We start from the raw sequence: 24,298 nt of genomic DNA, 5'->3' as shown, positions 1-24,298 counted from the left end.
ATGTTTATATTTTTGGCAATTACCGGTGTAAACAGATTTCGTGTTGCTTATTTACTAACCATAATTGGGATAGAGAACGGAACAAAGAATGATTATGGAAATAACTTTAACTTCAGTTTCACACTTTGTTAAACAGAAATATGACTGTATGGCAATGAATGAAGTATGATAGCCCAGATAGTCAAAATAACTCGGACTCCCAAGACATATGAAGACAGGTATAAGTAAAATGACTGAATAGATTCTTTTATGTCATGTTGTATCAAAGAAGTATCTTCCTTTTTTTTTTTTTTTTCAAAATGAGCATATGGAAATAATCAGGACAATGGCAGAACTCTGGAATTCTTGTGGAAAAAACTGTATTCACTATTGCCACATAATGAACACACAATAGCTCACCAATATTAATAAATATGTGAAGAGCAAGGCCTGATGTGAGCAAAAGGCAGATTGAGGCAGTGATGATGCATTTGTACTGTCTTATTCTTCCAGTGAAAAGGATGAATAGACGTTTTGTGGCAGCAATGAGAACTAATTACTGCTGCACATAATTTATTTGTCTGAAATGAAAAAATATATTTAATACACTGAATGTTCTAAAAAGAGGAATGGAAAATACTAGTTGATGAAAACATTATATAATTCCATTAATTTGAGTACACATTATAATACTATTTATACATTTTGGACAAACCTTCCTCTTAGGATTTGTCTACTCAAAGAGGTGCATAGGCAGGAAGGTAACAGGAATAAGAAGTATTTTAAAAGTCAGTAACAATATGCCTGTCTCAGCTTGGAAGTTACAGCAGCATATTGGATATCACCTAACCAACCTTTAAGGCAAATGTGTCCAGATGAGATAAAACTGACTATGCTCCTAGAGCAGATACTAGCAGCTGTTAGGACTGTCCCTGGTCAATGCCATAAGATGCCAGACCCATACTTTATGCAGTTAGGAGGTGGCTTGACTCTCATTAGCCCCCACTAAGGTTTCAGTACTTTACATTATCAGAAAAGGAAGTGGGATATACCTAGTCTTGAACTAAGCCCACATAACTATAGGTCACATGTATTTGGGTTAACTAAGTGTTTCCTGGTTTGTTCCTCCTCCCTCCCCCCTTCCTTCTTTCAAGTGCAGAAGGCACTGGGATCTTACTGCTTTCCTATAATTTTAGTGCTGCTGGATTCTAGGCAAGGAGACTGAGTCAGTGATACTGTTATTAAAGATAACTTCATTAATGCCAGATATGCTTTAGAAACAGTTGCCAGATGTCCAATTCCCCAAACAGGGAATCAGTCCTACCAAAGTGTGTGTGAGCCATACGTAAATACATAGTTCTAAAGAGTAGGTAGACCTCCTCAGAAGATATTTGAGGTCACAATACAAGGGCAGCTTCCACATTAAATTATTCTACGTATGAAAAAAATGAAAGGTGAATGATGTAAGACTGAAGACTCTAGGAGTTATTGCAGAAATACCAACTTCACTTTTCATGTGTTGTAGCAGTAAGGCTGAACAGCCCATTTTCCATGCTTACAATTCTCTGATTCTTGGAAATTCTAGCAAAGCAGCAATCAGTATAGTGGATTTTATGACCTCAATGTGTGTCTAAAGGAAACAAGACAAACATCCAGACTGATTGTATATTGTGTATCAGGCAGTCCTTACCTGGAATGTCTACTCAGCATCCTCTGGGATATCATTCTGAAACAGTGATTTATAGACACAATATTCTTCTGTCCCTGTGCTGAGCTCTTAAACCAGGGGTTTACAATTCTTGTGGTTTTTTGAGGGGTTGTTTGTTTTATTTTGCTTTGCTTTGTTTTTTTCTGTGGACTATTCTCAGTCCTTACCATTTTACATTAAATCTTCTCCCTTTGCAGTTGAGAACACTTTCAGGGCAATACAGTTACATGTGGAGTCACGTGCAACTGCACATGACTTAAGTGTCAGGCCCCTCAGGGAAATAATATATCTTAGCTGCCCTGACCATCCTCACTTAGGACCTCCCTTCACACCTTCTGCTCACTTGTCTGGGAAGCCCACTTAAGCTCAGTTGTGGGCTTCAGTCTTTTCCCTTATGCTGGAAGTAATTCTGCTCCTGGTTGTCTCCAGCTCTGTCTCCTGCTGTCATGGACTTGGGTTGCTGTTGAAGCCTTGCCTCCTGACTGGACTTCCTGGGTGGCCACAGACCTGACTTTTTAGCATGCTTGTCTAATGATGACTTGGTCTCAGCAGAACCTGGCTTTACCACTGATTGTGTCATGTTCAGATGCTGTGGCCTGGTTGGTGAGGACACTGCCTGTACTTTCATCACCTTTGCTCCTTTTTTGTCTTCCCTCCTGGAGTTGCCACACACTTGTTGCTCCCTGACCATATCTTTTGGATTGTTAACAGTGCATAGGCCAAACTTTTTGAGCCACAGACTCCATGATTCCCATGGTCCTGGCTACAGTATAAAAACATGGATTCCAGTAGAGTTTGCAGCACCACAGAGTTTGCATGTTTTTCACTCAGAAGTTTTCAAGTACATCTGACAACAGTACCTTAGAGGTTACTCACCTTCCTCTGGACCTTTTGAGCCTGAAATTTACTCTTAATACTGTCTTCATACTGTGTGTTCTGCAGTTCAAACCAAAAATACATTAATTCATTTCAGAGACAGATTTTCAAGTACACAGCAAAAAATATTAGATATTTACCAAAAATCTTTCTTGAATATTCACCTAGAATATTAATCTGGAGTAACAAATATTATCATAAGGGACTTATTTTGGAATTGCTATATCCACAAAAACTTACTATGTATTTCCAACTTAGAGGGAATAATTTGTACCAAATGACCATACAATGGTAAATTCAAAAGTTGACTAAAATTTATTGTCTAAAGTAATGCTAAAAAAATAACAGCAGTGCTTTATTTGACTAGTAAATATTACCTATCTATGTTAAAATATTCAGCTCAACTGAAATAGGTATTGGGAAGACAAACTAGAGTGTCAAAGCACACTTTGTGAAAATATTAAATAGTGGTAGAATTCTACTGATGGTTATTAATTTAATTTTATGGTGTTGGCTATAGATACTGATGTGGAAGTGTCTGGTACCATGGGGATGAACACAGTGAATAGAATATGCAGATGTGATGCTGAAATGAATATACATGAATATATTACATGCACAGTTTGGTGACATACTTGTGAACTGGGAATCAACCAAAGAAAGAACTCTGTATGAATGGGACCATTATTCCCACAGCTTGTCTGCTTTGTGGCATAAAAGTTAATAGAAAAATAATATGTGGGTTTAGAGAAAAATGGCCAGTTTGGGGACTTGTTGGGAGGGGTATCACAGGAAGGCTGCTTTTCTCAAATTAGGAGACTAATAAAGCAGCACAAGAACTATAAGAAAAGGGGTTGTGCATTATGCACCTAAAGAGGCAAATGCTAGTATATGGATGTGAAATGACAGTACAACTATAAATCATAGAATCACAGAATCATAGAATAGTTAGGATTGGAAAGGACCTCAAGATCATCTAGTTCCAACCCCCCTGCCATGGGCAGGGACACCTCACACTAAACCATGTCACCCAAGGCTTCATCCAACCTGGTCCTGAACACTGCCAGGGATGGAGCATTCACTACCTCCCTGGGCAACCCATTCCTAATTCCTAACCCCAAGTAAACAAAAATTTTTGAATACTTTGAGATATCTTTAGATACTCCAGTAATTTTTCATCTTCGAGCTGGGAAATTTTTAGGCAATAAAGTATTTGTAGCATACCTCTGCCTTTTCAGACTTCATGATTGCACACTTGAACCGGTCAGCATTTGCTTTCAGGAGCAGATCCTAAAATGAAAGCAATTAGCTTAAAGAGTGTGGTACACATAAATTCTGTCGTAAGAATTTTCTGTCTCAAAAAGCCTTGCAGCTCAGTATATTAACTTGTTTGTAAGGAAGGAAAGCTTGACCTAGTATTTTCATTCCTGATTAAAGACTTGGAAGTGGTCAAGTCTTGATTTTCTACATAGTTCTGCCTGGTTGTATTTTTGCATAGGGCATCATGCCTTTGACAGGTCTGTATATATGAAACATGTTGCTCATCCAGAATTCAACTTAAAAGCCTCATAATTATCTGTGGCACATTAGTACCATAGGTAGTAATTATTTCTACATAGCTAACAAACAATGAAGATCATGACTGGAGGATCTGAACTATGAGGGTTGCTCCAGTAGGCACAACCCTAGCAGTAATCCTACCGGTCAGTTTAAAGTGGGGAGTATGGGCAGCCACATTTCTAGTTTTGGGATATTCCTTTTGGTTGTAAGCCAAATCTCCAATCATAGCTATGAAACACATAGATTTTCTAATGGCTTTCCGGACAGGAGCTGCCCATAACATCAGTGCTTCTATAACTGTCTGGAGTACAGTTTCTAGTGTTCTCACTCCTTATAGATGCTCAGAGATGATACAGTGACAGCTATAGCTTCTGCAAAAATGCTATGAAACAAAAGGAATTTTTTAATGCATATTTCTTTTAGGAGCCAACATTTCAGCTTGTTTAGCAAACAGTCTAGGGAACTGACCTTTGTGAATGCTTTGGATGCCTTTTGTAACATTCCAGAGGCAACAAAACCTGCTGTTATTGCAGCTATAATTTCTGTGGTGGTTTTCCTTTGTTCCTTGTATTCATGCACTTGCTCTACTGAAGAATGTGGCTGGTGGTTTAAGTGGTTCTATAGTTGTCATAGATTTTTGACAATATAGGCACTGTGATATCTTGCTTTTCCTCCCCAGTTTTTCTAGGAAGTTTGTATGTACAAATAAGCATCCACACAAATAGGTGTGTATTTTACCCACAATACGGAAATAATAAAAGGATAAAAAATAAAGTTGTATTGTTTTATAACAAAATAACAAGTAATGTGATGGGCCAGCAAAAGGAATGCAAAGTGTATCCCCTAGGATCTATCCCATATCAAGGCATTTACTATGGTTTAATAGCAGCATCCAATGCTCCTTTCACAAGGACATGAGGAGAGCCCAAAACAGTGATAAATGAACTTGTACCTGCTAGTGAAAGCTCGAGTAAGGCATTTTCAGAATGGGGGTGGGCAAGTGCAGATAAAAAGGAGTCAAGTCGCATGCCTTTATCAAGCTTATACTGCTTTTCGATTGGGTATGGTGACTGCAGTATGGGGAGGAAGGAAGAAAGTGGAAACTGACATTTAATTAATTCCCTTCCAAGGAGAAGATGACAACAATCTGCTTTAACTATGGTAGGAGCTAACTCATTGGACAGGATTGATATCAAAGTTTGGATCAAATAACTAGATCTGTTTCTTTGTTTTTCTAGGCCCTCCCTTCTCCTGCCCTCTTAACACACAGACCATGTATTCTGCTTCTTTACAAATCATGCACACTTCCCACTCACTCAGCCTGCTGATAGAAAGAGTATGGAGTCTGCACAAAAAAGAAGTTGGAATCTGCTGGTATTTTAAAACAGTAGGTGATGACGTGGGCATTTATCGGTTACTATAGAAAACAAACAAAAATATTGAACACTGTTTGGATTTTGAAGCCTTAAATATTAAGTGAATACCTTAAATATCCAGATGTCCTGTGGGAGTAAAAGAACCATTAAACTATCCCAAGCTTGTGAAGAGAAGAGAGTAATCGTGTTTCTGCTACCTTACCTGGCTACTTGCATAATTTCTCAAATATTACTTGTGAATAAAAGAACAATTATTAATAAAATAAAGAAGATGGAGAAGGGGTGATAGAACAGAATACAGGATACAAACTTCATGTCTCTAGAGAAAGAGCCAGGAGCTATTAGGTGCAGAAGCAAATACATTTCAGTTAAAGTTCTAAGACTTGTGAAGATGGAACGTTGCAGAAGAAACAGTTTAGAAGAAAGAGAAGACCAGAACAAGAACAGAATACACTTACTTCTGCTTTTTGGCGATTTTGAGTTCTGATTTGCTCTAATTGCTTTTTTTCCTTTGGAGGTTTGTAGGTGCTTGGAGGAACCTATATTAAAAGGAAATAATCTCTACAATATGGGGTATAAAATATTCCAAGTGACACATTCTTACAGGAAAAAAACACATTCACTTTTACTATAGAAGGGCTGCAGTTATTTTTTTAATTATTGATTTTTTTCTATCAGTGCCAGTGTATAAGACATGGACAGATTCCAATTAGCTGGGACTGCCCAGGCTTTTCAGTCCTGTCCAATGTAATACCTCATCCAGCTATGTAGGTGAGATAGTCTGCCACTTTACTGGATATCTGCTTAAATATTTATCTTGCTGAAAATGTCATATCTCAATTAGAAATTACAGAATTAATTCAAGAATTAATGGGAAAAATCTATAATCTGTACTGTACTGGAGGAACATGGGGAACCCATCTAGATTTATTGGACTATATAAAGAACTATGCTTTGAAATTCTCATGAATGTGATGTACTTTTCATTGCCTTTGCTATTTGACATCATTACCTAGAGACAACATAAATGTGCAAACAGAAGAAGCTAGCAATTAAATGCACTGGTGAGACTGCTCAAGTATTTTTGTGTGCTTTTTAAGTGAGGTAGAACTGAAAGCATTTCCCAGCAGTATCTAAGAATTTTTATTATGCTTTTATGGATGGAGAAATTAAAGCCCAGAGGATTTGAAAAGGGTTGCACAGGCAGTGAGTATCAGTTTATTTCACTCTTCTTCCTAGTCATGTGCTTTACCTGCAAAACTGTGCTCATCTGACAGTGTAAACTGAAGAGTCTTCCTCAGAAACTGCTCTGCTTATTCCAAGTAATTTAAGGAGGAGACTTTCCAATCAGCTCTGTTTCAAAAATGATCTTAGCCTTGTAGTTTAGCCTTCCGGTACTACAGTGATGAGTACCAATCAGGCAGGCAGATAGACAATACAGAAATTACTTACTTGCTGGAAGAGGATCAGTCACTGTAAGTATATTGAAAATGCCAGCAATAGAGAAACCAAAAAGCCAAAACTGTTCCTACTTCATCCTAACGTGAAAAAGGGGGGCTGGGAGTAAGAGGCACGAACCTTGCTTTTCTCCTCCAGCCAGTGGTCAGGCTCCCCTTTGCTTTCTGGATGTCCAGAAACTAGAGGTTTATTTAGGGAGTAGGTACCACAAGAAGTTTAAGGAAGACCTAAATAAATCATCACTCTAACTTTGGTAGTCTTTGCTCTTTATTTTGTTTAAAGTTGCTGTCATAAGATAAACAAGAGCAAACTAATGCAATGCTATTGTATTAAGGGCTTTTATTTTTATCCATAACAAGATCATAAATATATTGTTGGGTCTGTGTATCTGCAAACAAAATCTTCTGTATTGTCCAAATGAAGTCACCCATTTAATTACTTTGAACAATCAGCAACTCCACTTATGAAGCACAGCTGAAATAATAAGGGATATATCAAAAAATGATGCTAAATTTGGCTGAAGGGTGTTGCAATAACATCTCAGTGCAACCTTTTTTTTTTTTTAAGCTAGGTGATTGGTTTACAGAAAATCTAAAAATAAAAGAATTGCAGAATCTTATTATTCTAACACGGTGGTGATATTAAAAGAATGGATTTTATTTGTAACCCAAGGCCATGATCCAAGGAAGTTAAATGTGTCCAAATCATTTTGCATATTATCAGCTCTGAGCATCTGTCTCCATTTGTTTCCTTTGCAAACTTCAAGCTGAAGCACTTATGTTAACTTGTAGAAGTGTATTTATGAAGGTGTGTATATATCTGTGCATGCCTGTGTGTGTATCCATGTGCTTGTGTGCAAAGGACAGTGGAGAGAAGGATTTATAATCTTTAATTTAATAATGAAATATTTCACTCCAAGTATTTGGTCTGAAGTCTATTTCCGTATCACTTAGTGTCCCCCATTGCTAAGGAACGTTTATGCTGATGAATGGTCATCCTTCTAGGTCTATGTTACTCTGAGGAAACTTGCCAAAGTCAGCGGAGAATCCCATCTCAATACAGATCACCAAGACAACTACCCTGCCTTCTGCAGTATCTCACATCTCTCATCCTCCCTGGTGAAGGAAGGAACACAGGTTCCTTCACCAGAGGAACAGGGCAGAAGTACTACCCCACCTCCTGAACTCAAAGTATGTTGTACATCTCATCTTGCATCTCATTTTATCTCTACTGGAAAATAGAATGCAACCTAGCAGAAAGAAATACCTAAAATAATAATCCTGTTAATCAGAATGAACTCATTTCACCATAGGGATGCAATAACTTATCAGTAGGCATTGCTCAAAATCCAGACGCCTCCACAGGAACTCATACAGCTCTTTCAAAGTTGAGGAGTAACTACGCCTGTAGTTATTGTGACTACAATAGTCCCTGCTAATATGCCACATGACAAGTTCTTTGACAGATGCATGAGAACTGAGGAAAAAATGGGTATCTCATGAAACAAACAACTTTGTTAGAAAATGGTTGAGAACATTTCTGCAGATTATGGGATGTAGTCTGAAGAAGGTTTATTTCTGTGCGTTGCTTTCAGTTACAACTCTCCACCATACATTAGCCAAAACTATGGCATGCTCTCATTTTACTAACTCTTGCCATCTGGGCTCTCTTTTCACTCTCCATTCATTTCAGCATCTAAAATGGTGATACTGGCAACAGTATGGCAAATTAAAGTGAAGCTTAATTTGCTGAGATGGGTACAGAGATAAGCACAGCATATGTCACTACTGCACTAATAGTTTTAGATTCACACAAGCTTTTAAATTTGCAGGCTTGGTCAGAATGTAAATCAAATTTAGTATAATCCTAACAACACAAACGAACTTCTGTAAATGCATCTGCATTAAAGCAAATTTATTCTTAGAGGGGCTGCACAGCATAAAGGTACTAAAATGACAGCAATGTGACTCATTCCTATACTGATTAAGCAGTTATTAAATGCAGTTTTTCAGAGCCTGGTATTAAGCTGTTTCAATATAAAGTTCCATTAACTGTATAACACAGTATCATTAAATTGCTCTGCCATCCTAGGATGTAAATGGTTTCTGAGAGCATTCAACACATGTATTATTTAAAACCTGAAGTGCTAATACAAGGTGGCAGATAATGTCCAAAAGTATGACTTCCAAACTCACTTCCCACTGCATTTAAATATAGATGATTTTGGTGCCTTTATTAAGTTAGTCATAGCAGCTTGATCCCAAATCCTGTTTGCCTTATTGCAGTGAGCTAACTTAAAGCCAATTGTGTGTCTCTGATCTGTATCACTGTAACTGACTTGCAATCTTAGACAATGAGTAAAATAAAAGCTTAGCATTTCAAAGATAAATCTAGTCTCATTTATATGTGAGCAATACATTTAAACTGGAAAACTTTAATTTTAGAGATTCATCATTAATACAAATAGGAATAAAATTCCACCCTCAAGGAGGAGCTGCAAACCTCAAGTCCATCTCACCTCCCGTGAAATTGCTTTGCCATTATTTTAATGAGTTCATCTACAAAACATATAAGTTTATAAAGTATCACTTTAATGTTCTTTTCTTACTTGCTTCAGTTCATTATTCAAAACAAACACCTTACAAATCCAAAGACTACCAGAAACACTTGTATCAATGCTGTCATCAGTTTGTATACCCATCGTATAGTTCTAACTCCAAAAGTCACAAAGCAACTATGGGAACCAACCTTTTCCCTTTCCTTTCTTACAAAACACGCACTGAAATAAAAAGAATTAGTTTGGTTGGTTTTAAAAACCTGACCTTCAATAACACAGAACATTACAAAAATCCTCATTGATCTGTCAAAGATTGTAGATTTTGTATTATTACTTTAAAGAGACTATTAGCTCCCTTATCATCGTTTGTGCACAAGCATACATAAAACTTAGTATCTCTTAATGCATAAAAAACTCACAGGCAGCCCTTTTTCCAGTACTGGTATTGGCAGAGGTATGGGAATGGCACGTGGTTTGGGTACCGTCAAATTAAATTCCTTTGGCTGAGTGACCATCGAAGTCTTGACAGTGGTGGTGCGGTTACTTAACTTATCTGTGAGCTGCTCAATCAGTTGCTGCACTTTTGGCTGCCATCTTCAAATAAAAACAGATTTTTCAATTTTATTTAATTTTTTCTTTCATAAAAACTTACAAGCAGTAGATGAGGTTGGCATTGCTGCAAATCCTGTAATGCTTTCAGACACTGAATTTAAATAGAATTGACCTGTGAATGTGCACTCATTATTTAGTTGGACTGTGTTACCTCATCTCTTGATAGACAACTAGTGTGAAATAGCCGGTTTCTACTCAATAAGCAACTATCATTTTGCAGCAGGACCAGACTGAATCGGAAAAGCAGCTGCCATAAGCCAAGAACACACTTAACATACTTAGAAGAGAATATGAACAGTGAGTGGTCTGAGTATTACCACTTCTACCAACTGACAGAGCACACATAAATCAGTCTCAAAACACAGGCAGTTCTAATAGCAAGATGTAAGGAGTTTGGTGAATTAGCAAATGAACTCTCAGGGAACCCTGTGGGGCGGTCAAGATGATTTTGATTTCTCTGTGGTTAGATTTTGGCTTTTTCTATTGAATGGCAGGAAGTGACAGAATTCAAAGACACAAACAAGTTATCAGAGGGCTACTTATGGTGACAGCTTCATGGCAGTTTTTCCTCCCGTATATGTGTTCTATCCTTAAGTATTAGATATGCAACAGAGCTTTCCCAGAACTTAAAGAGCAGCTGACAATGCAAATCTACAGTAACTCAATTATGTAGCTGTTACCTGTGATTGTACTGTCATTATGGGATAAGGCTTGCAAGTAACTTCTGCAATAATGCAGCCCACTAAAATAATTATATTAACCTCACTGACATTCAAAAGAGGAATGCAAAGACATAAGAATTTAAGCTACCAAACTGATTAAACTGATCAATGCATCCTCAAGCCCTGAAGGAAGTTTAAAATCCGGTAACCAAATATGGCCTTTAACATTCTTGTATAACTTATATTTACTAGTTTAGGCCAAACATGTGTTCATTATGTTGAATGCAATTGACAGTGAAGGACAGCTCCAGAAAGGCTGATGTTGGTGAAACAAGCAGCAGATTAAGCCCCTGCCTGCCTGCATATGTAGATATAAAACCTGTGTGGATATGTGGGTATATGTCTACCTACACATCTCTGTCTGTATCTTTATAGTACTGTAAGCATAGATTCGATTATAATTAGATCACTGTGATGGAATACACTGAGTAATATTCTGACTTCAGATTTATCCTTGCAGTGCCTGCAGAATTCCATGGAATTTGGAGTATCACAAGCCAAATCCATACAATACATTTTCTAATCTGGCATATTCTACATAGGATGAAAGGATTCTTTCTACTGACTTAGATATGACAGAACTAGGTGCAAACTCTTTTTCAGCTGACATTGTTTGTAGTGTATTTTTGACTGACAGTGTTTGTCATCATCTGGGTTAATCTACACTGCTGTGAGGAGGATGAGTGACTGCAGCCACATTGGTGTACCAATTCCAGCCCTAATTCATTTGTCCTGGGTAAAATTTAGAATGAAAAAGTGACCCAATAGGCTTCAGAGCTACTGCAGAGCTACTTTCTCTACATGAAAGTGTTCCAGTTTGGCAAAGGTATTTCAGCTCCTGTCTCACCAGCTAACCAACGTGGGGACACACCTGGCACCTCAGAGCGTTTACCTGTTAAATGATGCTGCAATTGTGTAAATAAGTAATAATATTAAAATACTTGTTTACTTGCTTATCTGACTTTTTCAGAAGATATTACATGACCATTGCCATAAACAAGTCTGTGCACAAAGCCAGACTCAGGGAAGTTAAACATCATTTTTTAAATGCTTAATATCATACAGATGTTGAAGTGATTTATGAGGCATGAGTCCAACTCTATGATAATCTGAACCTTCTATTTTATTTTTTTTTAATCAAAATATGATGTTTGATTTGTCCAGGGGCACTGAGGAGCAAATGCACAACAGTTCTGAAAGGGCTTTTCCGTAGCAGAACCTTGCCTTTGGGTAAGTAAAAGGGATTACTATATCCTGTGGAAGACAAGGATGGTTCTGAGTGACTTCAATGGGAGAAACTAACAGCAAATTGACCTTTCAAAGGCAGCTTTCCCAGCTTTTAAACTCTGAGGTGGCCACAGGCTACTGAAGTGCTGCTTACCTCAGCAGTGGATCAATCCAGTTCTCCTTTACATACAGTGAATCGTAGAACCGACTCCATTCATCCTTTATCCATGTGTTCAGATACAAGGGATTGAAGAAGAATCTAAGAAACTAAGAAGTGGTTTCTTTTAAACATGGATACTGAAGGTATGGTGTATGTAAGACTACAAAAAGATAGTTGCTTTTACTACAAACACTGCTGAAAAGCTTGCCTGTATTTTACCCTGTAATTAAAATCACAGGTGCACAGCATCTGTAGGCTTTCCTTAGTTCTGTTAGGACAGCCCCATGTCTTTCAGGCCTGTTTTGTCAAACACAAATAGATACTATTATTAGTAGCCTAAAAAAACCTAGGGGCCAAAACATGGGGTTATGTTGATGCCTTTCATTTGCTTCAAACATTGTGAAACAAAAGGTTTTATTCAAAATTAATTTCTACTGAAATACACTGATTTTAGTATAATTATACAATAGAGTTCCAGAGTCTACTACACCTACAATCAACTCCTGATTATCTATAGCTAGATGATCCCTGGTGCCCAGAAACATGTCAGGCCTGGCACTGCACCTGAATTACTTAAATACCCTTCAGCTCCCTGAGAACTGGGCAAGGAGAACTGCTGAGAACACTGTAACTGCTGTATGATATGGTTTCTTCTTTTATTGAAATATAATTAACTGGCATATTCCCATTAAACTAGAAGACTAAAATTGGGCAAACTTGCGTATTGTAGGGCTCTACATACTGGAAAAATAGCAACTAACATTTGAACTTTCATTTCCCACTGGAGTTCACCAGAAGGTCAAGATCCTTGCTTTAAAACTCAGACAGTTCAAATAGCCTTTTGAAACAAACTCTTAGAATACAGCACTCAGATTCAGCGTGTGTCTTTTGCAGCAATATAAATGCCAAACTCGAAATTTTTCATTAAAATTCTTGGAAATGAAAGTACAAGTAAGGATCATGCTGAAAGAACTCCAGTAATAGAAAAAAAAACACACTAAATAATATTGACATGATGAGAGATGCTGGAAAGCAGTATGCAGTCACTTGAGAAGCTACAAATGGAGACTGCAGAGCTTGTTAGTTCAGCTCTGCCTTAGGCTGGTTTCCACAGAAACCATATATCATATAGGTTGCTGTATTGAGTTTTTAGTTCTGGAGTACCACCATGTTGCTTCTTATATCACAGGTGGTGCTAAGCCCAAGGTGGCCCAGAGCTCTGTGAATAATTCACCTGTAAACAATTCAGATTTGACCCAAGGTGTTTGCTGCAGATGTTCAACAGGTGTAGGAAGCCTTCTACTTGAAACCTATAGTCCTGATGTGACCATTTCTAAGGAATTAACCTTTAAATTTAGTCTTATTTTCATCTATTGTGCTTCTGACCAGAGTCTGCCTGAGCCAAAGTCCACAGTCTTGGTTTTGATAATGTGTATCACAGATGGCAAATGTTGGTAGAATAAGATCCATGAAGCCACAGCACATCTCATTGCTTAACAATAGAAACTTTTGTGTTTTGGGAACCTAGTTGCTAGGAAAAATCCCTTGTATTTCTGGTTTGTCTTCGGCCACATGTGACACAGGTGACAACCCCAACATCAGCAGCCACTGCTTTATTTGTAGGAGCAAAATGAAACTTGAAGTACTCACAGATTTCTGTTTGGATGTTACCAGCATCTGCCTCCTTCGAGAGGGCACTGGACAGTCATTTTGGTAACAGCATTATTCTGCTTACTCGTCTGTCCTGAATGTTTCAAGAATTTCACAACTCACAGAGCATAGTAACTAAGATTAATTTCTCTTCTAGAAGGGGTGGAATTGCATCAGAAATAATCTGTACCCATTCTTACTATTTTAATGCACTCTGCCTGTAGTAAGACAAGTGTGTATAACTAAAGACTACTTTGTAAAGCATTTTTACAGATGGGCTGAATGAATTGCTTTTAAGAATTTGAGCATGCCCTACTAATATTTTAATGTCATTTTCACACGGTGGCATTGTACAGTTTTCCAAATAAACACAGAAAATGGGTAGTTTCCTCATATGGTACTGTCTTTACATCCCTGCAGTAATTTGCAGAGCTGAAATCCTTATATTCACAACATAAGCTTTTGACTCTGGAGTTAAGGAAGTAACTGCAAGAAACAGCCGGTTCTGATTCTCCATACAGGTCAGCCACTTGAGAATACACCCACAGCTATTTGCTGTAGTAGCAAATGCAGTCAAGGAGGCTTCTGTCCACTCCTCTCTTCACCTCCTGATTCTTTCCCTCGTATTGTAGTTTAGAAATTCAGCTATGCCAACTCAACCACCTGTGAGATTGTACCTTTCAACTGCAACAGAGAAATGCAGAAGAAGGCAAGAAGCTCTTAAGAAGGCTTTCCTGTGAATAAATTGTAACACGCAACACTATTTTGAGGATCCTGAGGTAAACGTGTAGAAAAGTGTCCCAGCATAGTCTCAGGTCCTTCTGCTACTGTATGACCCAACCTGGGACTTTTTTTTACCCCCTGTCCACCATGAAGCTGATCTTGTCCTACTTCTTACTAATCTTGTCCCGCTATTCCTACTAATCTTGTCCTGCTATTCCTACCTCACCATAATAGCAATTACAGTAACCAGATCTTATGTAGTGATTTTCCTTAGCAGATCTCAGAAGTTCTTTAGAAAGGATTTAACTGCTGTTAGAAACAATCAGAACATGGAATGGAACAAAACAGGTTCTTGAATGCTAGAAAGAAAACACTGGTTATTTCGTATTTTTTACAAGGCAGTTATGAAATCATAAAGCTTTTTACTTCAACATTTATTTTTCAACAGTGCATTCTCTCTAACAAACCCTTAAATTTTACAGCAAAGATAAAAGACTAACATGTATGAATACTAGAACAGAAAAATAGGCTTCAGCTAACAATACATGGCTAAGCTCTTAGAAGAAAAATCACACTAAAGTTACAAAGTTGGGTTTTATCTTATGGTTCTGTAATTATAAAACCATAAAGATTTTTGCATGTATTCTTAATATTGTAGAATGAAAGCTTATGATTTTCTGTTCAAGCAGATGAACATGTGTGAGTGTGGTAGCATTATTATTCTGCCTGGGTATTCTGCCTAAATGAAAATGTATGCATCAGTCATAGGGAAACACTGTGACTTTGATTTGAATGGATTCTATCATGCAGGCCTTCAAAAGATCTACTCACATAAGTCAATTTCATTTAACTAAAGGCTACTCACTTGAGTAAGATACATTTGCATGAGTAAGAAAATTCCATTCAGTCTGTGATGTGCAGAACAAAATATTTTTTAACTAAAGTAAATCCATTCTGAGTAAATATATGTGAATAATTTTTCTGCATTTCAACTGAACTGGGACACAATAGTCATCCGGCAAAATCTACAGGTCAGCATCCTGAAGGAGAATCCCAAATTTCTGATAACTTCTGTTGCTAAGGCTGCAGATCTGCCTTCTGCTGTTTTTGTCTCTGTTGCTGGGGGGTACAAAATGCTGCTTCTAAATCTTCTGCTGCAGGTGCATTAATATAATCTAGCATCACTTTGGAGACAAAGAACCTCTTCTAATGCAAGAGAAGACCTAGGTACCATGGTGATAAGGATCTGATAAGATACTTTAGCAAACAAAGTTACATATACAGGAAAAAAGGTAGTAGGTGCAGACCCATGCACAATGTAGCACTTTCCTATCTGAAGAGTTATTCCAGACAAGAAAGGAGAAATGATCTAAAATAGAACATCAGGGCACTGACACGTAAGCCATGTAAAGCTAGGTGAACAGCATCAGCAAGAGATAACTGGCATGAACTGGGAAAATTATGTTGCTAGCTGAATGAGCTCAAGATGTATCCAATCAAGTGGCTTGTATCTAAGATGTTTACCAAAGAAGGGTCTGGGAGAGCATTTTAGACAGAATGATTTGTCTGTCTACCAGATTATGATAATTCTTCCAGCTACCTCTTTGTTCTTTCTAACAGTTAATGAAATATATCATTTTTGTCTCTGAATGGAATTAATAAAAACCATTCCATAGTAAACCCATCAAAACAAAGTAAATAGAATGTTTCAAAAATTGTTATGCAGACACCCTAGCCTACTCTATCCCCACATATTACAAAGAAAGCATACTCATCAAGAAAACACCGGCATCCCCATGAACATTCAGAGTAATCAGCATAAGGATAAACCTCAGCCTTTCCAGTATTAATTACTAAAATTTGCCTATCTCTTGAATTCCATGAGAGTTATTGAAATGCCATGTTTTGACTATTCTTTGAAACATCTGGATGATCAAAGTTTGCATATGCTGTGTCACCAGTAATTTAATTTTTAGCCCATTTTCCTAAGAAAACAGGTCTTATAAGAAAGCACTGCTGCTCAGTTTATCCATCTGCCCCTTTTTCCAACATAGCTTTTAAGATAGGAAAGAGAAAGAGAAGCTGAAGATATTTATATTTCTACAAATTTCATGAAAATTAGCAAAAAAGTCGTGGAACAAAGCCCAAATTTGTGACTGCAGAGAGGGAAAGGCAGGCAGACCTTTGTTGCCATGCTTTCTGTTTGGCAGCAATGGTTTGGTCAATTGCACATTTGTTGTAAGGGGGGTGCTCTAAATGAGCACTTGTGTTTTTGGGAAGGAGAAAAAGTGGTGGAAGGACAATAGGCTTGATAATGGAAGTGGTAGTGGGTTGTTCAGGGAAAAAGAATGCTAATCAGCAGAAACTGTGATTCATTGCATATGCAAAAAGCTTCTTCTCCTGCCTAAAGTGAAAGAAAGAATGCAAGCAGAGCCAAGAAAAGTATACATACAAGAGGGACAGCTGTAAATCACATGAACTGTAAATAATGTGATTATTCTACCTTCTCAGATTGCATAAAACACATTTTAAATTGATCCTTGATGGAATATGAGATAATTCCTGCATGAATATAGTAGCTGAAGGTTTCTGTGATAAAATACTAATTTAATTTTAAAATTTAAACAGAAAATAACTCATTTCTCAATTTTAATTATTGTGAAACTTGACAAAAGAGATCTGATTAATCAAACTGAATAAAGAAATCATTCATCCATATTTAAAAAATGTTTTGTACTTTCATTACCTTTTGCATTTTTGCAGTGTCCAGAGATTTCACAATTCTGCTGAAGTGCTGGAGACCGAGCTCTTCTAGTTGAAAAGTAGCCAGGTAACAAATAACTATCAAAAGATATAGACATTTCAAATGCAGCAGGAAATTGTAATAAACCTGTACCCTCTCCTCAGCATACTCTGGGATTTAGGCTGTTACCTTAATTTTAAATAGGTTTCAATACTGTTTATCTAACTGGGCAGTATAATGCTTGTCAATGAGGAACTGTAATATGAAGTTATAATGTTAACCTATGCTCATTATTAGCATATATAAATATATACATATATATATGAAATCAGTTATCTGTTTTGTGATTTAGATCCAAGCCAGTGCAAATCTACACAATTCTATGGAACTGTTATCAGCTGAGGATCTGTCCACTTACACAAAAAATGTAAAGCAACTTTACATTTAAAGTAGTTATCTGAAGTCATTCATAGATTTTGATACCTGAAAATACCTGTTTGCAATACTGTGAGAACTATCATAGCAGTGTTTGGAATCCTGTTAGGCTGGAGGTAAGATCTTGTCATGATTTCACTGTCATTTATTATGCCAACATCTCACCTAAATCAAGCAGCTCTGTCAAGCCCTAATTTCTTGTTCCCATTCCCTCTTTTTGCATCCTGGTATTTCTTCTCTTGGGCAAGTACAGTCACCCAGACAGCCAAGTTAGATGGTGAATTTAACCTGAAGCACTTCCTTGATCAGTTCACTGGATGGCTGTTAAAACACAAGTTCTAACTCAAGAGAAGATAGGACATAGGGATGATAATTAGGGCAGATTGTTTCTTTGGGTAGTAGTACTAGCTTGCATGTATCTGTATATTCCATATGGGAAGTTGTGTTACTTTGGCAACAAGGCAAGGCGAATAGGAGTCAAATGGCTCCTGAAAAGATGTGGCTGAAAAGTTTCTGACAGTATTATGTTGTTGGAAACAGCTCTTAGTGTCACCAAAACTTATGCAAGCAAGCTTATTCTTAGAAAATTTAATGTGAACAAGAGACGTGAAAGGTTTTGATAGTGAATTTTTCAGCATTCTGTGTTTTTAATGCTTTCAGAGAGGATAGCTCCTATTCTTCTGTTCCAAAATCATAATTTATTATACATACCAAAATTCTACATATCAAAAATGTTAAACATAAAATGTCAAACATAAAATGTCCTAGTATTTATTTTGCAAGTGACCATTGTGCAGAAAGTGGTGTAATCTTTCTTTTCATTCTGAATTAGAACAAACTCAAGTTTTAAACTGGGATATCCAAACCTGATTGTTGCAACCTCCCTGGCAAGTATGCAGAGGGGAAGAAAGGAAGAAGCGCAGTCAGTGCTGGGGGATTTTTGCATACCCGTAAAGTTCCTGAGCTCCTCTATCAGCTTTTATTTGACCATATTCACTTTGATCAATGAGGCTTCAATTGTACTGCAGTGTTTTAGCATCCAATAACCAGTAATGATAAAAGCAGTAGATTCTGACCAAGGTGCTGCAGCCAGGTCTGTCTATCATTAGTCTTCAATCTTGTCCTTTAGCATAGCAACGTATTTAAGCAGTCTTAGCAGAATATACATTTATCTACCACAAGCTTTATTAAATCCAAATCTGCTCACACATAGCAACAGCCTTTATAAGCAGCTTTGATCAGTTAAGTGTCAATGCAGCTTGGCAAAGGGAATCACAAGCAGCTTAAAAAAATGTAAGCCCATGACCTTAGACTCTCAACTTGTTGATAAAGGAAAATTTTCCGGGGGCCTACCCTCTGCCTATGATTAATGGAGGCTTTTGAGTGGACCAGTCCTGACAATCCAATTATAGCAACACTCAGCTTAAAGGTATAATTTATGTGCCCCAGACACTGAAAAACATGGCTCTGGAGAAATTGAGACAATGAAACATTACCATTTAGAATAAACTCAATATACTATTAATTTAATCCTTGACAGTTTATGTTTCCTTTAATTTGTTATTTGATTTAGATTTCTATAACATTCCAGATTGTGACAGACACAGCCAGAATTGGCATAAAAAGTAGCTTTTAAAAGATAAAAAAGTTGATGTATTAGATATGGGTGTTTTTTCTGTATTTTTCAACCACTTTGTATTAAATTGACTGGATTTTTCAAAGTACCCACAAAACTTCAGAACATTTCTGACATAGAGAACCTAGTGCAATTTGTGATTCCAACTTATTTAGGGACTTAATAAATCAACTTCATTATATCTGTACTAAATGCATAGCACAAAAATATTTCTTAAATTACTTTTTAATGTACTTCTCAATGTCTGAAATAACTTTGGGAGTAGTAACCACTTTGATTACCTAGCTCACACTATCAGATATAGTTGTATTGTAACTGATTCTAACCAAGTAACTAATAAAAGGAAAATAATTGACCTCACTCATTGAGACAGACAGAAATCTACTTAAGTCATTGTGGTGGTCAGTAATGAAGAAACCCATGTATGGATGGGGACAGCTGAATCTTCATATTGTGAGACATGCTGTGTTCCTCGGCAGTCAGAGCTTTACTATACAGCTTCATACCTGAACAACAGAGGTAGCAGGTTGCACAGAAGAAAATAAAGGGAAATCACTAAAGAACATTTTTTAAAGTGATGGTTAAGCTTCCAAGATACTTCTTCCAGCCTTTGATGTTATCTTCCATTTGCATGTTACCTGGTCTGTGGGCATATTCTGCAGAATTTTTGTAGGTAAAATTCCACTTAGGACCTGTGAGACTCCAGACTATATAATAATTCAAGGATTTAGACTTTACATTGTAAGACCACTGAAAAAGGCCCTGTACTGCATACTGCCTAGGGCACAATGTCAGTGCTTCCAATGTAATATAATATTAAGAAATACACTAGTAAAATAATGTTTTTTAATGTTTTGTGGTAAACACATTTGGTACTGTAAAAAAATCCTTACCTATATAGAGGTTACGCTCAGCAATCAGGCAGTATCTCCCATCCTGAACAAAAAAGGCATTGACTACTACATCCAGTAAGGATTTATATTTTATGCATCCAGCTAGTGTATCCAATGCAAATTCTTGGTCTGTCACATTAAGAGTCTATAGAGATACAAAATTAATAATGATTAATGTATTCTGGAAAGAAATTTGTGTCCAAAAAGAAGTACAACCATTTTGAAGTAATTGGATAACCTGAAAAATGAAGAGCAGTGCCTTTGGTGGGCTGATGTACTTTGAATACTATCAAATATGGGCAGTCCTAAGAAATTAATGGCCCTTGTAAAGTAAAATGTAACCTTCTCCAATGTTAAACTTTCAGTTTCTCTGCTGACACATGCATTTAGTTAAAAGGTCTTGATGTGTGAATGTCAACAGTTAATGCAAAGGAAATCTGAAGTCTCTGAGCTATGAGAAATTATTAACTTAGTCAACAGTATGAGAAGGTTCACTTAAGAGTTTGCTTTTCCAGTGGGAAACCTGTTCTTTGTCAGTGAAATCTGTGATCCTTGGGGAGATTAAATTGAAGGGAGAAGCTGGACAGGAATTATGGAAAAGACTCTTAACTGCTACTGTAACCTAATATTAGAGAACACAAGTGATATAAACTAAACCTATGAGTACCAGGATTCTTGTTAATGCAGGCTGTTTCTGATCCATCACTCATGATCATGCAATATCACAAGAGAACAGAAAAATGGAGGATCAGATGCACATGGCACACCATTGGAACCTACCTCAAAACCCCTTTAAAAAGCTGGAATGCTCTGAACTTTACAGAGAGTTTCAGTCATGATAAATAACCTATGGAATATCTGTTACTACATGAGATAAATTTCTAGTATGAACCACCTTTAAAGACTGCAGTAAAATCTGAGGCCCAGAACAGTTTCTTATTACAGGAATTGAAAAGGGCAGCCACACTAGGACAAAATGACAAACAATAACGAATCTTTGACATAAGGGCATTAGTCAAGAAGCCAACAAGAAAAACATGTAATGCACATTTGATGCATGATCTCTCCCACAGCTCTGAGATGTGGGAACAACTGAACTGCCATAATATACTGGACGAGAGGTTCTCCTTGCCTAGTGGGCTATCTGCTAGCATCTTGATTGCTTTATTTTGCTAATGTGATTAATTTCTAGTTTAAAGGTAGTATTAGAGGCTGCTGGTATGCTTTCTGGTATGTGACACTACAAAGGGCTTTGAGACTCAGACAAAACAAAGCAATACTTTAAAATGACAGTTCTAATTTTCAAATGTAAAAAATGATGCAGAAGCATTCCAAGTGTATTTTTGTGGGTTGTCCTTCAGAGCAAGCATAATTCTTTTTCACTACTCCTGCTCAAAAGCCAGGCTTCATTCCTTCCAATTTGTGCATCATCACTAGAAAAAAATATAGTGTCTTCATATAATTGTCACCATATCCAAATATATTTATATATGCACACACATGTAGGCAGGCAAATTTAGACCTACATATATCCTTATAATTCCTTTGTTGCCATTGGGGTTACACTAATACATCTGACTTTCTCTCTAGCAGAACTGTAATAGACAATATTACTAATGATACACATACAGAATCAAGCTCAGTTTGTGGCTCATGACAGTTAAAATGACAGAAAAGTTCTATTTCTGTAACTGAAGTAATCAGATATGACTTGCAATATATTCTGTAGCCCAGCTATGCTGGGTAAGAAGAAACAAGCGTGTAACCATACTAATCATTACATGGAGACATGGAAGCTTCATAAAGTCTGCTGAGCAGCATTAAAGACTGAGTGTGAATAAGCACTCAGTCTTTTATGCTGAGAATCACCTACATTCTTAATCAGGACTTGAGAGAGAGAAGAACCTACAAGTTGTGGTTGACATGATAAACAGTAATGCATTTGGGAAATACAGCCAACTTTAGTGAGGTGGCAAAGAAGGAGCACAGAGGAAGGAGTGAAAAGGAAAGCAGGGGAAAAGAGGAGATACAGAAAGGCTTAGATATAGGATGGACACAAATGGAAGAGCAGCGGAAAGAGACTGAACGTATCTGAAAATACACAAGAAAATTAATCTGATGGGAAGCATGGACTCCATCTTGCTAAGCACTGAGGATTCTTGTGAGGCACACAGTCCATTCCAAATGTATCTTTTCTGGATGAAGATTCATGAAAGTTCTTCCATAAAACTGGCAGAGAAAATCCAGAAATCTAACCCCATACTAAATGTTCAAATACATATCATGTATTTGACATCTGAGAGATCTGAAAATTCACCACAAAAGGCAAAAGCAAACCTAAATACCTGAACAGCAAAGTGAGAGAGGCTGAAGTAGTTCCAGTAGAAGTAGGATTGTGACATTTTGAGTCTAAAACAATGAGTCCCCTTGAACAAATGCCATTGTTCATGAATAGATCAATCTGCAGACAATAGTAGCTCTGATAATAAACAGAAAGCCCATAGTAAAACTGGACAAGACAGCTGGAAACAAGCCCAACAAAAACTCTAACAACTGTCTCCACTAGAAAGCTAGAATATAGTTTTTTTTATTGGATTACAATCTTTGAATTCACCTTCTGAGTACTTTGATATATTGTACATGTGGAAAGTATGACAACAAATGAGTGCTTTTCAAACATACTTTGGAGAGGTGATAGGAAGTAGGCAAACAGGTAACAAGATGACACCAGTGCCCAAATCGTATCTCCTACACAGTAGAGACAGTTATAAAAATTCAATTGCATATTTTCATTTACTCTACTCTAGTAGAGTACTTTTAGCATTCTGAGTTAACAAGTCAGAAGTTAGTTGTTAGGACAAACACAGAAATAAGTGCTTACTCTTGCCTGCTCCTCAAGTAAGAAAGTACATACCCACTACATAGTCTTGAGGTAAGCAACAAGGTGACAGGAAGTGCAGCCTGGGCACAGCTGTGACCCCAGCATCAGTACTGATTGATAATTCTGTGGACCTCAAGCCAAAAAGTCTAGTCACTAAATATTATCAATTAGGTCTGCTTTCAATTACAAATGATACTAAGTGTTAAGTTGCTCTATATATAGAAATTGAGAATAGTTAAGTAGCCTGCTGCTGTGTCATCTAAGGAAGTGATCTCATCAGAACTCATCATAAACTAAACAAGACTGGGCAGGGTGAAACATGGATAAGAAATCTCAAAGGTGAGCCAGTTGTTGGTTAAGACCTTTTGATAATCTACTGGATCAATAAACAGTGCTTTAAAATATTTAGGATACTCTCTGCATGGGAAGTGCATACGTCCTGAAGAAACTTCCTCAAGGATATTTACAATTTATCTGTGTATCTGAAATCATATTGCTTTTGGAAAGTAATACAGTGAGTAGGTATAATTTCTAGCACCATTTCCTAAGTGCATTCTTTCTGTGTGGCCTTATGTTGCATTTTATGTCAGTGAGTCAAATGATCCTGAAACAGGAGAGTATGATGACAGATTTATAGCACCTTCTGTATGAGGCTGTCAAAAATAGCATTAATTGTGTTTAATGAGATTCCCCTTGGCTAATATTATTTTGTAAATGCAGGAACATTGAATATGGGCAGATAAGAGATTTGCCCCAGGTGAGGCACTAAGTTATTAGTATCAACAACAATGAATAAATGCTAATTTGTGAGCCTTTGTTCTGCCCATCAGACCATCTTCTTACCTGTTAAAGTATACTTTACCTCATGTATTTCTCTGAAACAACTAGCAGTTAGTTATGTTTGTAAGTATGTTGTGTGAGTCCTTCGGCATGGGGAAGGCCAGACAATTCAGAGGTGAAAGTAACATGTGCAGCAAACGTAACCTCCTGTTGCATCAAATACTGAAATTTATCAGAAGACAAAACAGATCTTGAAAATTATGCCTATGCTGTGCTCAGGAAACAACTTTTCTATCTCTAATATTACAGCTTATTGTTTTGT

General features: G+C 37.1%; 1 protein-coding gene across 1 annotated transcript in view; it reads right to left on the bottom strand.

The window, feature by feature from the left end:
• Positions 1-24,298, bottom strand: part of CFAP99 (cilia and flagella associated protein 99) — a 49,330-nt gene that overhangs the window by 20,520 nt on the left and 4,512 nt on the right. The window contains exons 2-8 of the mRNA XM_034064856.1: positions 20,316-20,460; positions 17,355-17,449; positions 12,230-12,342; positions 9,934-10,108; positions 5,958-6,038; positions 3,788-3,853; positions 2,564-2,623 (exon numbers count right to left, since the gene is read on the bottom strand). Of these exons, the coding sequence (XP_033920747.1) occupies positions 2,564-2,623; positions 3,788-3,853; positions 5,958-6,038; positions 9,934-10,108; positions 12,230-12,342; positions 17,355-17,449; positions 20,316-20,460 (735 nt within the window). The remainder of the gene's footprint in view (positions 1-2,563; positions 2,624-3,787; positions 3,854-5,957; positions 6,039-9,933; positions 10,109-12,229; positions 12,343-17,354; positions 17,450-20,315; positions 20,461-24,298) is intronic.

This window comes from Melopsittacus undulatus, chromosome 7, assembly GCF_012275295.1.
Source record: "Melopsittacus undulatus isolate bMelUnd1 chromosome 7, bMelUnd1.mat.Z, whole genome shotgun sequence".
Classification (NCBI taxonomy): domain Eukaryota; kingdom Metazoa; phylum Chordata; class Aves; order Psittaciformes; family Psittaculidae; genus Melopsittacus; species Melopsittacus undulatus.
Note: the sequence above shows the minus strand (reverse complement) of the source record. Positions and strands in the feature narration are given on the sequence as shown.